The sequence below is a fragment of the Aspergillus undulatus genome (genome assembly GCF_047715775.1).
Source record: "Aspergillus undulatus strain CBS 261.88 unplaced genomic scaffold BDV17scaffold_59, whole genome shotgun sequence".
Lineage (NCBI taxonomy): Eukaryota > Fungi > Ascomycota > Eurotiomycetes > Eurotiales > Aspergillaceae > Aspergillus > Aspergillus undulatus.
Genome location: NW_027396663.1, coordinates 116,906 through 134,034, shown reverse-complemented (window position 1 = coordinate 134,034; position 17,129 = coordinate 116,906). Strand labels below are relative to the sequence as shown.

At 51.4% G+C, this 17,129-nt stretch overlaps 2 protein-coding genes across 2 annotated transcripts; one reads left to right on the top strand and one right to left on the bottom strand.

The window, feature by feature from the left end:
* Positions 1-6,784: 6,784 nt before the first annotated feature.
* Positions 6,785-9,149, bottom strand: BDV17DRAFT_300546 (uncharacterized protein; the record flags this gene model as incomplete). Its single annotated transcript, XM_073764084.1, has 4 exons — positions 6,785-7,405; positions 7,437-7,848; positions 7,882-8,791; positions 8,828-9,149. The coding sequence occupies 4 exons, from the start codon at positions 9,147-9,149 to the stop codon at positions 6,785-6,787; spliced, it is 2,265 nt and encodes a 754-aa protein (XP_073611882.1).
* Positions 9,150-11,539: 2,390 nt separating this feature from the next.
* Positions 11,540-16,805, top strand: BDV17DRAFT_300545 (uncharacterized protein; the record flags this gene model as incomplete). Its single annotated transcript, XM_073764083.1, has 8 exons — positions 11,540-12,109; positions 12,152-12,266; positions 12,366-12,487; positions 12,537-12,725; positions 12,762-13,309; positions 13,355-15,897; positions 15,974-16,302; positions 16,368-16,805. 8 exons carry the CDS (start codon positions 11,540-11,542, stop codon positions 16,803-16,805), a joined length of 4,854 nt encoding a protein of 1,617 aa, XP_073611881.1.
* Between the last annotated feature and the right edge of the window lie 324 nt (positions 16,806-17,129).

Sequence of the window (17,129 nt, the reverse complement as noted above, 5' to 3'; positions counted from 1 at the left end):
TGATGATTTAGTTTCCAAGCTCCGGCGAACGGTTTTTGATCAAACCAATAAAAGAACTCTTTGGTTATTAGACGGCCTCGATAAAATATCAGGATATCGCAATCTTTCTGGAACTGACTTGACTAAAATATTCAACTGCCTATTAAGTCAAGACAATGTGGTCATTACATCGCGTCCATATGCTGTAAACATTTCTGGTCTTGCTCCCTTTGACCTGGAACTAGAGACTGTTGGGTTCCATCCAAGTCAGATACAGTCTTACTTGGCCAAAACTATACTGGATCCGGATATTACCGATCAAATCCAGTCTTTTATTCAGAGTCACTGGCTGATCCAGGGACTCGTTCGAATACCAATCCAGCTTGATGCATTGTGCTATAGTTGGAATAAGAATAACATCCATTCTGATACTTCACCACGAACCATGACCGAAATATACCAGGCCATTGAATTGAGGTTATGGAAAAAGGACATCTTGAACTTGGAGAAGCAAAATAATACAGGGCGATTGAGCGAAAGCGTGGTCCAGAACCTGCGTACACGAGTACAGATCCAGTCCCTGGTGGGAACTGAGATGAGATTGCTGGAATGCCTTGCCTTTACAGGGTTATACAATGACATTCTTGAATTCCATCAGAGCCATCGCGATTGGCTATATGAACAACCGCAATTTTGCCAGATGTCAGATGATGTCCTCGACCAACTCTCTTTTCTGCGAACATCAGATGCTCCAAGCCAGGACAAAAGTTATTATTTCTTGCATCTTACTTTTCAGGAATTCTTCGCTGCTCAATATTCCGTCCGATGTTTGATATCAGATCCCAGCAATCCGCTTCTCTCTACCAAGCCCGTCTACTCAAAGGGTAAAGATACAATAAAAAGATCACCAGAGGAATTTATCCAGAAAGAAAAGTACAGTGGACGCTATGATGTGTTCTGGAGATTTGTCACAGGGCTACTGCACAATAATAATGAAGAGCAAACAAGCTCTTTCCTGGGTATAATCGAACAGGAGCCACGCGATTTACTCGGCCCAGCACATCAGCGATTGCTCATGCACTGCTTTAGCGAGATACCTCAGCCCAAAAATCCGGAACTGGCAAGGGATAGCAATGATTTCTTGCATCATCTTCGAGAAAAAATGGAACTTGGATGCATACAATGGTCTAATTTTGAGGACAAATATTTTCAAGAAATGCGCCTTTGCAGTGAGACTGAATTTCCAGATCATGTTCTGTGTGAATTACTTGAGAGGATCTTGTTGCAAAGGGGAAACTCTCACAGAGATGGGACTCCATATAGCGAATTGAGAAATTGATCAATTTATATTCTATTCTATTTTTAATTCTCTTCAACAAAGGAGGGTCGGGGAGAGCAGCTAGATTTATGCTAAACATTTTTGCCACTATTGCATAGATGACTCCTGGTTGATGTCGATAAACTTGCATCACATGTTCCGGAAATGTCCTTCCGCGCTTTGCTGCCTTCTACCCACAGTATCGACGCACCATTCTAAGAAAGTATCGAATCCTTGATCAGGGTTGTCGGCGTCGGCTTGCCAATGATGTTTGATCAAGGCTTTTAGCTCAGCAAAGAGCTCTTCAATGGGATTTAAGTCTGGTGAATACGGAGGCAAATCATTGCCGATATGACACGACTGGACCCTTGATCATCAGACGGGGAATCCTGAGACATGCCCTAGACCACCTCACCGACCACCGGGGCAGTCCAGACTTCAGCGTTGTTGCCTGCTGGGGCTGTTTCAATCACCTAATCACAAGATAATCTACTATGTAGACTACGGCAGTTCTCAGTCCCAACACGGTTCGCGCTGTTTCAGAGAGTCCGCACTCGCTCTATTCTTACCCCTTTTGTCTCCGGAGGCCGCGGGTTCAGGGTCCGCGGGCTCCAGCCTACTAGGGTCTAAGCATGAAGCTTAGCATGACTCTATCTTTATTCCGCTGCGGAATGGAGGAGTGGGGATGTTTTAATTGCGTTGCCTATCGCGAGTTTACGTACTGCCGTGTGGATATTGATCGGTCAGGCTGTGAAGCTGTGTTTGGCTTAGCGTCGCTGCTTGGACTGGGAGGAGTTCAAATCCTACTTGGTTGAATGCCGATATTTTTGACCGCCGGTCATTAAATCTGGATGTCCCAGTGTACTCTGAGGAAACTGGAAAGATCACAAGGTTGCAGGTGGAGATCCACCCCCCCCCCTCCCCCAGTCCTTGATGGCCTCACGGTTTGATTCGATTCGAAATGTCCTGTGTGGTTACTGGTGGCAAACCATTTTAGATCTAACCTGGTCAGTCTGGGAATATATTTTGGAGCTACTTGAACTCTTTTTAACCGACATATCGATTGGCCCAAAGCGCCTTGAGGATCACCTGCTTGGATTAATTTCCTTTCTATTTCAATATCCCCTCTATAGCACACGCACTGTCTTCCCGCATGATGTTTAGACACCAACAATGAGTCACTGTATTCCGTGCACTTTTGCTGGTTATACTGCACGCCTTGGTACATGTACCCTAACCACACAATTTGCCTTTCGGAGAGACTAGCTAGGGTCAGATCGCCACCCTCTCCTGGAAGGGCGTAGGCATGGGCATGGTATGATCCAGTATGAGATTACAAGTACAGAACCCTAGTAAGGGAAGCAATTCATCCTTCCTCACAAGGGTGCTATCCCCCGGGGTACAGCAAATAACCCTAACCCCAGAGTCATCCGGGCCATCATCACGTGTACCGGTGATCGGGGCTTACAAGTTCAACGCCCTCCGACCATCGGCCCATCTCCCTCAGCTTCATCACATCCATCCTCCAGTCCTCTCTACTCCCTCCATCAAACATCCGATATGTTCTTCCGCGCCCCCTTTCTATATGCAAGACCCCTTACTCTTACCCGCCCCCTAACAACAAAATCCCACCCCCAACCCACCCTTCCAGCCTCCTACTACCGCGGCGGAACCTCTCGCGCAATCCTCTTCAAACAATCCGACCTGTCCCCCGCAAATCCTGGGACAGCATATTCCGCGGCGTAATCGGCGGTCCACCACCTTTTGGAGGGCAGAGGGTGCGGCACATTAGAATTGATTCTTCCTCAACAACAGTGTTCCATCGGTGCAGAGCATGCCGCCAATGCTTCCATTGGCCTTCAAAGCAAAGCGGAGCTTTTTTACTACTCCGAGTCCCTGGCCACAATGGAACGAAAGAGAAGGGCACAGTTCGACAATGGCTAGGAACATCCCCATTACTAAAGTACGGCTGACTCCCCATGTTCCTAGCAGTGTTCAGCAAAGATTTTGAAGAGGGCCGCTGGGAATTCACAGTTACACTACTTGTTTGGCTATCCTCCGAAGCCACTACAACAACCCACATGAATGCCTTCAGTGAGCCTAGTCTAGGAAACGACTTCATGTTCAGGTCTTTGCGTTGGTAGTGGCCCGTCCTGGCGTCTGGCCAAGGGGGCAGTGTCCGAAGAGGCAGAGACTGAGAGGGGAGTCACACTTTCGTAGGAGACACCCTCGAGAGTGGACAGTATGGTCTCCCACTGATGGACGTAGTCCTCCACCCCACGCTTTAATGGTAGACATTCGGGAACAGCTCCAGAGTAGTGGGCGGCAGCAGCATAAGCCACGAGGAGAGCATCCGAAATCACGAAGGATATGTCCGCACATCTATTGCCACCAGCAAGATCACAGACTTGTTGGGCAAGACGGGAGCCTGCTATGATATAGATAACCCTGGAAGCAGAAGCATTAGTCTCTTCGACGTCATTGTCTTCAAGAGGAGAGCATGCGTCTTACGTAAATTTGCTGGTGCCAATGGTACGGATTGTGCGATCGAGTACTTGACAGACCCGGTTAGCCCTCTGTTCCAGAATTGCCAGAGGCTCGTTGGCCGGATTGGGAGACCGGATCTCGAGGCCAATGTCTGAGGGGAGCTCAGAAATATTCACTGCGTCTACTGAAGTAATAGGTGACGCCAAAGTAACTTGGCTTGTGGCCAAAAGAGAGAGAAAGGGACTGAGAACTTCATGCTGTTGTTTCAGGACGGATCTTGTGACTGAAGGAATCAGTTGAGGTTTTTCTGAGAGATTGAAGAAGGAGAGAGGGGGTTGTTTCCTGCTCAATATCTATATCTTCATGTCGGTGTTTAGTGTCGACGGTGTTCTTCAGAGAGCATGCTCGACTTTTGATGATACGACTCGCAACTGAGACATAACCGACCTCTCTAACGGCGCCACTCCGAAGGTTACCATAGGGGACTGTTAGTTTATCGGCCATTCAATGTGCTAAAGCACGGACTATCGAATCATTGATGTTTTCTAGTGCGTAATACTCGGACCTCCTCCGTTCACCGAGTAGAGTGAAACAGTCGATCACGGATACACAGCTGAATCGCGGTGGAGCAGTCCACAAGATGGCTGAGATTGCTAGTATAACCAAGCTCCACAATAATTTGTATAGTAACCAAGCCTCTCATTAATTGGGCGGTAGTCTCCATACATAAATACCTCGCGTAGTCTTCTGAAAAGTAAAACTTGACCATCAACCCGTGACTTCATCGCAACTGTTCCACACAGCCCTCTCTCGTTGAACGTTGCTAATATCATATCTTCATCCTGCTATCAGAGGGAACAATATGGCCACCAAGGAAAAAGCTACTTCCTCAGCTCCTCGCTCTTCCTCTTCGCCCGCGCCTTCACAAGCCGTTACTATCCTTCGGGATATCGTACGAAGTCCGCGGACGTAAGTGTGGACCTGTATTATCACTGCTCTAAGATGCCCGAAGCTGAACCTTTTAGCTTATATTTCATTGCCCTGCTTTCTCCGCTTACGCGATGGATTTCGAATTTCATGGGATGGCCGAACGGATGGGAGCTGGCCCTGTCGCTGAACGACGGACTGTTGATACTGTATTTTATCGTCTCGCAGTACGTCCGTAGATACGACTGAACAATGAATTACTCTTCTGAATGACGAGATCTTATTTGCCATCTTTTATCTGCATCGCAAAAAAACCCTAGCACTTGTAGACCGTCAATATACGACCCTCGAGCCCTGATATCTATATCCTGTCTTTGAAGTCCTTGCCCAATCAAATCCGCTGAACGTCAGCGATGCTGGCGTTTGGTGAGACAATTGTCTACCATTCCGTGTCAGTTGTCTTTGCTACCGGCCCAAAGCAAAGGTCGTCTACCTCTGTCTTAGTGTTTTCTGCGCGGGGGGGCCAGGAGGACACTATTGGAATTGCAATACTACCTTAGGTATCTACTTTATCTCCTATAAGGCGTGGGGATGGTCCCATCCCTCCCTGAGTCACATCAGATTCTAGTGTCCTTCCCTACTGTTCCTTAGTTCTCTTGTTTTTGCGGCCTCCAGCCGGTCCAAAAGGCCTGAAAGGCAGTACATACCTTATACCATCTACCTAGCTCAGTTGCATGCATCCGCTTGTTCCCTTCTCCTCCTGAAATCAACTAGTATTACTCAATTCACCTGCCCGTCGGTTTGTTTCAGATTAAAGATGGGATCGGCCATGAAACTTAGTACATCGCGACATGGAGAGTGAACTCAGACCCAGACTGCTCCGGATGGATCAATGTACTAAATCATAGTGTCATAGTTGATAGCCCACAGCCGCAGCCATACCCAGGCTAGCTTGTGCTCGTGTTCATATATTCCCAGGAAACCTTCCCGATACTGCTAACGCTGTCCTGGGGTCTGTACTCCGTAGTGTACTCACTCCACTCCTGAACTGTTCCAGGCCAGATGAATCATAATGTATGGTCCTTTCCCCATGATCGCCATAGGAGATGAAGCACTGACCAGGTCAGATAACCGAACCGGCGAGAACATACTAAACAAAGCCTGAGGTTAATGAAGCCACCTTCTCAACTGCAAACATCCCGCTCCCTAGTGTCCTGCTAAGCTTCGCTAAGGTATGAGGTTACATTGCCACAGAGCAACAAGCTAGATCTAGAACCCGCACGGACAGGCCCAAGACAGCTCTTTCTATGCTGTGTGTGAGTAGGGCATATCCTATGACTAACGGCAAGCCCACTCCAGGCAGCAAAAGGGAGTGTCCTACTTATGGAAGGGAGTCTGGGGGCAAGCATGAATTGTTACTGGAGGTAGAGAACTCTTGTTCTTTGCTCGTAGTTTATCTCTCTCAACATTCTAGTTGCGCCATCCCAACCTGCAGTTTAGAGCCGAGGGCCGTGAAGTGGGCTGTCATGTTACTCTTCTCAACAGCCAACACGGCCCGAAGGATCACGGCCCCAGCTTAGTGCGTTTAGTTGCCTCAGGGTGGAACTGTCACTGCCATTTTGGAGATGGATGGACCAGTTTCTAATGCTTTTACCACTAGTAGATCCGTACTTTGTTTAGCGTAAGCGCGGCTAGAAATTGAGTGGGTCTTGAGGTTCTGTGGCCAGAAGGCAAGGTACTGTAAGGGGCAATATGTTTGTGCTAAACTATACCGTGCCGTATGTACATGAAGGGTTCGTTGAAGGAGGAAAAGATAGGTAATCATGCTTGTGTGGAAGAAGTAGGAAATAAGCGAGAGTGGGCCTTCGTACGAGGTCACATGATGACTGAGTAACAACTGAAGAGGTGCCTCGTACGAGGAACCTATAACACCCAGCTATATTAAGTGCATGGGTTAACCTATAGGCTAGCAGGTTGGCCCACTAGAAACCTGACTCATGGCGGGTTTTAGGATATTCTGACCCGACCTATTTCTTGGCGGGTCGGGTCGGGTTCAGGTCGGGTTTGACAACTCTACCCTGGGTCGCCGATAGTTTCCTCATCATCGTCTCCAGATTTAGGACTGTCGTATGCGATTCGGAATGAGAGGGTGCTGCTTTCTGGCGCGTTGCGATCCTCGTCATTCTGGGCTTCGCCTTCGCTATCATCAGTCGTATCCTCCACCGTGTGTTTATCAAACCTCAAGCAGGAGATCCGTTGTGCACCATCGCGGCAGTTGGCCTCGGGACATAATAGAAGGAGACCGCGGTAGGGCTCGAGACCGCGGTGGGAGTGGGCCATTCCGGGGAGAAGCGTGGTGGTCTGCGCGTGTGAGGAGTCATCAAGCACCGCACTGCGACTACCACTTTGACTCTTCAGTTGAAACACTCGAGCATTGAACTCACGGATAAGCGTCTCGTAATCCGCTCTTGAGGCCCGCTCAGCAAGATAGTGCGTCTTGCAGTCGTCTTCACTCGCGCCAGGGAGGAAATAAACATCGAGCCGGAAGTGGAAGTCGGAATTTATCCTTGCTTCCCGGATGGCTCTGAGGAGGCCACCAAGATCGGTGACATCCGGCGACGGGATTGCGTTAGGATGCCTGAAGTAGACGACCAAGGGGAACAGAGGTGGAAGTTTCGAGGATTCGGCTAAATGCTTCGTTTCCCGTGTGGTCAGTAAAGGCAACGGTGTGGAGTGGTAATGAGCGAGACTTTTTTGTCTTCTTCCGAGGAACTGGTTTGGGTAGCCGTTCGACGCTGGTTCTGTTCCGCTGGATCCCATCAGCGCGGATATTCCAGGTCTTGCACCAGAGCCACTGGCAGGCTCCTCCTGTGTGAAACTCGCAAGGCCCGGGTACGTATGTACGGGCACAACTGGATGTAACGTGCAGCTGGGTACCGGCTTGTTTGCACAGCGTCCAGGGACCTGGGTATGGTTCTGAACCGGCGGCGCCCATTCTTTCAAAATCACCAGTCTTTTCGGAGTGCTTCATCTGGTTATAGTACGGGGCGGCCAGGATATCACCAAGTGCAAGAAGCTTGAGGGGCCGCCTGCGCTCGGCAACCATGGCTTGAAGCTCGGTGGCCTGAAAGTTAGGGCTTGTTTCGTAGACTCAGCTGGGATGGAGGAACAGGCTGTCTAGACTCTCTGGGATGGTGTCCTTTAAGCGAAATGGCGCAAGCCGCTCTGTCGTCATGCCGTCCAGAAGAATGTTTAGCTGCGTGTCAAGTCGTTTCATGCGTGGAAATGTCTGAAGGGAACCGAAACGGCCGGGAGCGGGTTCGTCAAGCTCATGAACGTTGTAGAAGACTGCAAGTTGCTCGAGACTCTCTCGATGTTTCTGTAGCGCGTCCCAGACCTCAACCACTGAGATTTCCGGGGCTGGCTCTCCGTTTCGTAAATTATGATCCCAGCATATCGAAAACTGAGCGAGTGATTGTGGCAGATTGACAAGCGCCTGGAAATCAGCAGAAGACCGTGTTGGGGTAGGTTTTACCACAACACGCAGGTTCTCCACTCGGCAAATCCTGCCACTGTTTTTCGCAAGAAAAGCGGCAATTCCCTCCGTCTCCAGGTCATACAAAGCCAGCGTACGCAGCCCGGAGAAGTAGACGCACGGCCAGATATCATCAAACCTCAAAGCCGGATCAGACATCCAAAACGAAGGCCCCGCCTCAAACCCATAGACCGGAACCTCCGCGAGCAGATGCAGATGCGCCAAATATCGCAGACAAGGCAACTCGCCACTCTCATCCTGACACCGCAACGCTTCCTCGAGAACACACCGCAGCATCGAACGCCCCTCCGGCAGATGCAAATACACCGTCTCAACATTCGGCAAACTCACCAACAGCAGCACAACCAACGGCCGACAATCCCTCTCCGACAGAGCCCGTGGATCGAGTATCGTCGCCTCCAGCGCGTCGACGATCTTCCAATCCCTCCCCCGGGGGTTGAAAACCGCCCGAATCGCCCGCCGCATCATCTCCACATCCCCCTCCGAAAACTGCACATTATCCCCGCGAACACCGTCATCCTCGGCTAAGACATCCGGATAAAACCCTCAATTCCCGATACTCACCCCCCGAGCCATCGCCGCGATTCTCGGATTGCGCATGATACTCCGCAGGAACTGCCATAGCGAGGTATACGAGTGGCGCGCGCCATTGTGCGAGTACTTGGCGTAGAGGGTTGGCAGACAGAGGTCGCGCCACCGCCGGTTTACCAGGGTCAGCTGGGAGAGCTGGGCGAGGCTTGTTCCGGAGTGGAAGTCGTATTTGCGCTCGATCTCGCGGTTGCAGGCTGTGTTTGGGTTTGGGTCGGTGGGTGGGTGGGGTTGTACGGCGGAAGAGAGTATTCGGGTGAAGAGCTCCGGGGGGAGGGTTGTGGGGTCGGGCATTTTGGCTTATAGGATGTAGATTATGTCTTTGGTGGAATGATACTAGTAGATGACGGAGAGGAGAGAGAGAGAGCAGGGATGGAGGGAAATAAATGCGACAGGTCTGGGGGGGGGAAAGTGTTGCATGAGTTAAGTAGCTCCACAATTGTAGATCGATGAAACAGGGCCTGACTCGCCAAGCCTTGGCACGTGGATTTCCGGGGTTAAATCAGCTCATTGGCTGGAATACTACCGAGTAGACAGGATTGGAGTTTATGAACCAAAATTACGCACTAAGCTAACAAGGTTATCTAGACCTCGAATCTAACTTAATATGCTAATTTCTAGGTTGACAGAATTCTCCGATTCTTCGTACAGGTAAAGCGCAAGGGATTTAGTGAGTACCGAGGTTTCTATTGCTCCTAGCCTTCTATCTACTCAGAAATCCCAACACAGTACGCATTCCCCAACCAGAACCCTTCCGCGCAGTCATTCTTGACAGCGGGATTCCACTCATAGAATTGGTCCAGTGTGATGTTGTTAGCCGCGGCAAGGTCGTAGCATGTATCGCCCTCTGTGATTATCCAGTTTTAGTTTACGGCACCCATCACGTTTTACTTTCTTTTGGGAGGGAGAATTTACCTTCGACAAGGTGCCATTTGTTACAGGTGTCTGGGATGCCCGATTATGTGGGACCGGGCGGGCCTGCAGAAGTCGTGGTTGTCGCTGTACTTGTGGGCTCGGTTGTGGTCGGGACATCTGTGATTGTTACAGTCGAGTCCGGAATGGTCTGCGTGGTCTTATATGCTGCCAGACAGTACTGGTACCTCTCGTCGAAAGCGCAGTCGTTAGAGGTGGTGTTGAGAGACGGATTCCTGTAGAGCAATTAGGCAAAGGTACGATTTGGGAGAAAAGAGAGAAAAGGCATCAATTCGATAGCGTGTCAAGGCTGATCCCTTTGACAGCTGCAATCAGTTCACACGTCGAATCGTAGCTACTGGCACCCAGATCAACTCACAACTCCGGCCCTGTAGCGTATAAATAGCAGTCTTTATGCGTCCCCGGCGCATATGGGAGCGAAGCCGTTTGGTTGATTGACAGAGGAACGAATGTTGCCATAGGAAACTCGGTATCAGGGAGGTATGTGATGCTAGCTTCGGGAGGAATGTATCCTGTGTGGCCGGGGTATTCGTCAATCGGCCCCGCTGGCTGAACGCAGTATCTTGAATGCAGGTTTTGTTGTGATAGTACTGATATTGCAGCGGAAATAGGGCAACCGGCTCGCTTCCAGTATCAAACGTCGTGTAGACATCAGATCTGTTACAGGCGCTAGAAACCTTGTTCCGGTACTCTACCAATGCCGATGCGCAAGCTGGCGTGCACGAATATACCAGGGCTTCCACGGGGAAGTAACAGTCGGTCATAAAACGGCGGACCTGCACTGGACAGGCGATGTCGGCCACCAGAGCTTCAGTGCAGGCGGCGGAGATGGATCCTTCTGGCAAGGTCTCCTCGGTTAGAAACTGGGTGGCAACGCAGAGGGCCAGAACGAGCGGAATGGACAATAATCTCAGAAGAAGGAGCGCCATGGTGTCGGCGTGGGAACGAGAACCGCAGAGAACGTCCTCAAGGAGCAGGCAAAGAACGATGTTGAGAATGGGGGTAGCCCTCTACGACATACGCGCCAGAGCATCGTCAGATAAAGCAAGATGCACCTCATGACCCGAATACTAGATCGAAAACAGGCGGAAATTAGCACAGGCACGAAGACCCTGCGGAGTGACCAAAATAAGCAGGAGATATTTCCCGTCGGCTCGACCGACAGAGCCCTAGCCGAGCAACCAGGTGGGCCAAGTCCGAGCGAAACCAAGCTAAACATCTCGCCTGCGCTCGCTTGCACTCACCTGCAGCGCCAACAATGGCTTTGTATCCCCATTCGTCTCTCTATTTGGAATGGCAATCTCAGATGCTCTCCAGCCGAAGGGGGAGATGCATTTCGCTCCAGGATGGACCGACCACCCTTGCTGGCACGGGAAGGCGAGACGGCGTTTCAGTTCCGTCTGGCTCTTGGACAGTACCCAACTATCCCCGAGAGCGGCATATAAGCGCCTCTCGGCCGCTTCAGGGTCTATTTCTCAAGTCCGCAGAAAGCCCGTCTCTCGTTCCCTTAGCCGAGTCTGCCTTGTCTTTCATTCGCTCTCATATAGTGTTCCATTCATTCTTTTTATTTTGTTTCTCACTCTCCATTCTTTTATATAAACTTTGCAACTCTCAATGGGATATGTGGCCTCGTGCCGTGTTGCATGTCCTTCTTGGGACCCTTGCCATAGTCAACGCGGCCCCACGACTCCTCGGGCTCCGTGACGCTGGCAATCAGCCCGTCTGCGTACCAATCTCGCCTATCCTGCATGATGTCTCAGACCTTGCAGGAAAACGGCATTTGCAAGCCCAACCAGATACTAGGCTCCTCAAACGACATCAGCCGTGCCAGCCTTGTTGCATTAGCCGATGATCCATATGTCTGCAGCGAAGATAAACCATGCGGTAACGGTGCCTGCTGCGACCAAACAGGCAACTGTGGTTATGGAGAGGACTATTGCGGGACAAATGGTGAGTCCCCGAACGATGTCTGCTGGAGCAACTGTGATGCCCATGCTGAATGCGGTCGTCATGCGGATCCTCCAGGCAAGACCTGTCCCCTGAATGTCTGCTGCAGCCAGTACGGATTTTGCGGCACGACCTCTGAGTTTTGTGACAAAGGTGAAGACGACGATGGCAACCCAACCGGCTGCCAGAGCAACTGTGACCAACCCAGCTCAGGCGCAGCCGATGGCGATGTCCAGAAGCGGATCATTGGCTATTACGAAGTGTGGAATCACAACAAAAAGTGCATCAACATGGGCATCGGCGACATCCCCGTCGGAAGCATCACCCATTTATACTACTCATTTGGGTACATCATGCCTGAAACGTTTGAAATCGTCCCAATGGACGATGGAGGGGATAGCGAAGCTGTGTCCTAGTTTACAATTTCTGCCATTGCCGGCTTGAAGAAGAAGAATCCTGATCTCAAGGTTGTATTAGCCCTGGGAGGGTGGACTTTCAACGACAACCATACCATCTGGCAGCCTGTGTTTAGTGACATGGTGTCGACTGAGAATAACCGGATACTATTTACCCTCATGGCCACGCAGTTCCTCAACAGATATGGGTTTGACGGACTCGACTTTGACTGAGAATACCCCGGTGCCGGAGATCGTGGTGGCCACCCCGAGGATGGTGAAAACTTCACGGAGTTGTTCAATTTCTTGAAGGAGAAGGACATTGAGTTGTCCTTCACTGCTCCAACGAGCTACTGGGTATGTCCTGCTATTCACCCCTATAAACATATCTCGCTGACTCTTAAAGTACCTCCGTCACTTCGATTTGAAAGCGACGTCAGACGTAGTGGGCTATGTCAATGTCATGGCCTACGACCTTCATGGGATATGGGACTTAGACAATCCAATTGGCTCTCAGGTTCTCGCACATACAAATCTGACCGAGATTGATCACGCATTAGACCTGCTCTGGCGCAATGACGTTGACCCAAAAAAGGTGAATTTGGGCATTGGCTTTTACGGCCGAACCTAGCAACTAGCAGATCCAGGTTGCAACACGCCGGTGTGTCTCTTTAAGGGAGGTGGTACAAAGGGCCCTTGCACTGACCAGTCCGGTTTACTCTCCTATGCAGAGATCATGAACATAAAGGACAAGTATGATCTCAGCCCTGTCTACGACCAAGAACACGGGGTCAAGTACCTTACATTCGAAGGAAATCAGTGGGTTTCCTATGATGACCTGGATACAATTCAACAGAAAGTCGAGTTTGCCAACTCCAAAGGGCTTGGAGGCCTGCTCATCTGGGCCCTTGATCTCGATACTCCACAGCTGGATGCATTGTCAGCTGTGATTTGGCCCGAGACGCTTGGATTCCGAGCTGGAGACGAGGCCGCTGATAATTGGGAGGACATTGGCGAGGGCTTCTGCTACTCGACAAACTGCGGCGTCAACCATTGCAAGACCGGATACGTCAAGATGCAGGACTTTTGGTGTGGAGACAACAATTATCCTTTCAACAACCCCGACGGAAAGCAGAGTCTATGCTGTCCCATTGCTTCCGCACCAGACATTGATGAGTGGTACGTACCCCATAGTTCGTGATATGCAGTGCTAATACTGGATAGTGTATCGCGAGGGGGCGGAGACTTTTGTAACGGCCAGCGCCATGAGAGTGAAGTCGCCGTCGCCTCCTCTAAATGGGGATCCGGGGGCTCCTACTGTCTCGACGGCCGAAAGTTTCTCTGCTGTCCGTCGCAGGTTCAACAGCCCATCTGCCGCTGGACCGAGTGCGGAGAAGACTGTGAAACCAACGAGAATGAGATGACCTGGCGAGATGGCGTTTGCTCTGGGGATGAACGAGAAAAGTTGTGCTGCAACAGATCGCAGAAGTGGGAGAACTGTGCGTGGCATGGAAAGCCAGGCAGTTGCTTTGACAACCACTGTGACACTGGCTGGCAGGTTGCCATCACCACTTCCGATGACGGTGAGGGAGAGGAGTGCAATTTCTTTGGCCGAAAAATGAGCTATTACTGCGACATTTCAGGCGATACCTCGCCATTCCTCCCTGTGCCATTGGACTACCTCTTCCCGGATCCTCCGGATGAGGACTATGTCAACGCCGACTATGACTTGAAGGTTGATCCGACCTGGGGTGGCTCAGAGCCTGACGAGAACCTTCTCCTGGACGATGACCCTGACGAGGCCCCCTTTGGGTTCATCGTGATGACCAGCCCTCCGGCCATTCAACAATCTTTGGACCGCCGCGACGGCTCCCACTGGGACGTATTCGACTGTCTCGATGCGACAACAATCGGCGAGCATACCGTACGAATGACCTGCACCAACATGGGAGAGGACTCCAATTGCGACAACATCCACTTGGGCCACGGCGCCCCTGGTACCATTGTGCAAATGCCCAAGGGGTGTGGTCCAGGAAAGTATGCCGTGGTGAAACACATGCATCCCAGTACGAACCAGTCGACCCCAGGCCACCTCCTCCGCCGAGGCATTTCCCACGATACGATCTATGATCTTACCTTTGACTATGATTTAAGGCGCGTCCCTCGGGACCAGGGAGACACACAGATGAGAATCGACTATAGCAACGACTTGGACTATTGGGATGGCGTGGTCGACCGAGCTGCCAACACCAAGAAGAAACGCAAGCGAGACCTGGTCAACAAGAACCACCGACGCTGGCTTGAGGAGGAGTGGCGAGACGATGCACACTTTGGCGGGCTGTCCCATGAGGAGTTCCACAAACGTTGGTTTGGCAGTGATGTAATTGCCTGGTTGAAGAATCTAATCGGAACTGTGGAAAAGACCGTCGAATTCGGCCACTCGTACAGCGAAGACTTTGTCCTCAAGCTGGTGGATGAGACGCTGGCATGCCCCAACTATGAAGCTCATCTTGACATACACGCCGAAGCCAGTGTCAAGGCGGAACTTAACTATGGGTTCACCATTATCGCGAAGCTGGGCTTTAGCGATTCGTATCTCTATTTCCGCACGCGAGGAGAGGTGACTGCGGCCTTTTTGGTCGATGCAGCAATTACCTATCACTTTGAGACTCCAGACATTACCATATTTGCTGCAGACAAGTTTGGAGCAGCATTCACGGTGCCGGGTATTGTAACCATTGGACTCAACTTTGAAGTCTTTGGCAAGCTGGAAGGCGCGGTGACACTTGGGGTCAACTTTGAGACTCGCGTCAAGCTCGGAGGGTGGGACATCCAGCAGACGTACCCGATTCCCAACGATGAATATGACCCTGATTTGGAGAGAGAGGCCAAGCAGGAACTCACGCCTCCAGAAGAGCCAGAGGTGGAATGGTCGGTCGGTATCGACGGCTTCATCACCGCCCATGTGAAGCCCACCATTTCTTTCGGGATTCAGTGGGACGACTTCTTGTTCGACCTTGACGACTGTGCCGTGAGACTTGTTACCGATGGCTATGTTACTTTTCATGCAGAGGCCGAGACGGGGAGCTCCGGCACCTCTGCGTGCTATGGAGTCGACGTCGGGGCTTCTATATACGCCGATATCAAGGCGCCTGACGCCATGAAATGGGCTCTTCCGAGGACTCCGTACTACATCGTGCCCGGCGTCGAAAGGCAGGTCTGGCCAAGGTCGGAGGGACCCATGTGCTGGTCTCCCGATAGCAGCAAAACTACCCTAGCCACCATTGATGCCCCCGCGAACGTTAGCAGAATTAGAGCTCGGAACTACCTTGAAGTCGACGATGATGGAAAAGCGCATGGCCATCAACTGGGGAAACGCGCCAAGGTGTATGGGCCAATGTTGCCCATTATTCGAGGCCTGGGCTGCCCAGGAGAGGAGACTGGGGATACGATTACCGCTTGCCCCAGCTGTGGTGACGGAATATCTCTGGAGAAATGCCAGAGTGACGGGGGCTCGTGCCCATATGATGCTGATCTTTCTAGCGGGGACGAAGTATGCGATTTCAGCGGCAGCAGCGGCGAACGTCAGTCCGACCTTGTCGAGCGCTCCATTACAGAGAAGTGGCTTACTTGGGACTGGAATGGCGATGACCTGATCCTGGTGGTCAAGTACCCAACCTGCTCCAGCGCGGCAAAGCTGTCGAGGGTGAAGAAATACTATAGATTCGACAACACAAACTGCAATCCCGAGGTTTCGAAACTGACCGGTCCAAACAACCAGGACTACGTGTGAAGTAAGCCCTCTCCCAGGCTGCAGACTACCTACTCACTAGATGTATTTAGCGGAGCATGTCTACGAGGGGCAAACCCTGAAGCGCTTTATGCAATTCCTCATGGGCACCGGAATCGCACTCCCAACCGGATATCCGGCCGCGAGTAAGCAATGGGTCTCTGAAGTTCTCATGGGCATCGGTGTCGCAGGGTTCCAAGCCCCTGGTTGGAATGGAGATCTCTGGGAGGAGATGTGCGTGTACATAGGCAGTCAGGATATGCCCCAACTTCTCGTCCTGGCAGAGTCAGTCACGAACGGCAAGAAGGGCGTGTTCTTGGAGGGGAAACAACCAGGGACCACGTACGGCAACCTGGACGATGACCGCGCCGCTCATCGCAAGGTAAGCCACCGAGCCAGCTACCCGGTTAGATAAAGTCAATCTCGCTGACCACATTTTCAAAACAGACCGCCGGCGTCTTCAGCTACATGCGCCACACGGACGTGTGGTCCATCTTCAAGACCTCCTCGCAGGGCATCCAACTCGCCCTGGGCCAATTAGACGCCAGCTACTGGCAACAAGCCAACCTCCCCGCGGGGGCGATCGGGCGCCCGAACCGGGCGACGGCGGGTCTCGAAGAGCTGTACTGCTACTGGATCGACATGGAGCTCGCCAACATCGAGGCGCAAGCGGGCGCCTGGCACGGGGACGCATCGGCGACGTTCCGCCAGGCGTATGGATATACGGGACAGGCCAAGGCGTGGCTGGATAGCCTTGCCAGTGGACCCATGCAGAAGGGAAATTTGAAGTTCAACAAGGCCGCGGGCAGGGCGCATGGAAAGACGGGGACGTGGACGCGGAGTAACTTTGATGGGTTGTGGACGGGGACGATAGGGCCGTTTTAGAACTAACGGGGTGGTTGGTAGTGTTGGAGGACTAAGCTCCGTGGGAACAAGGCTCCATCATCGACCTAAGAGATAGATGAAGATGGTTGAATTCAGAATATCTAGCTATCAAACAGGAAGCTAGATATAAAGGAACAAGCACGTGGTCGCTAACTATGCAAGCAGGCAAAGAAGGATACTGACAGGTAGTCATATAAAGAAGATATCCGAAAGTATATAGAGAGCGTCTACATGTAAATAGGCTAGACAGATATGGACTTACAAGCTGTCCATCAAACATGAATTAGTTCAGTAAACGTGGGAGCCGCTCTGTCCATCGGTTCT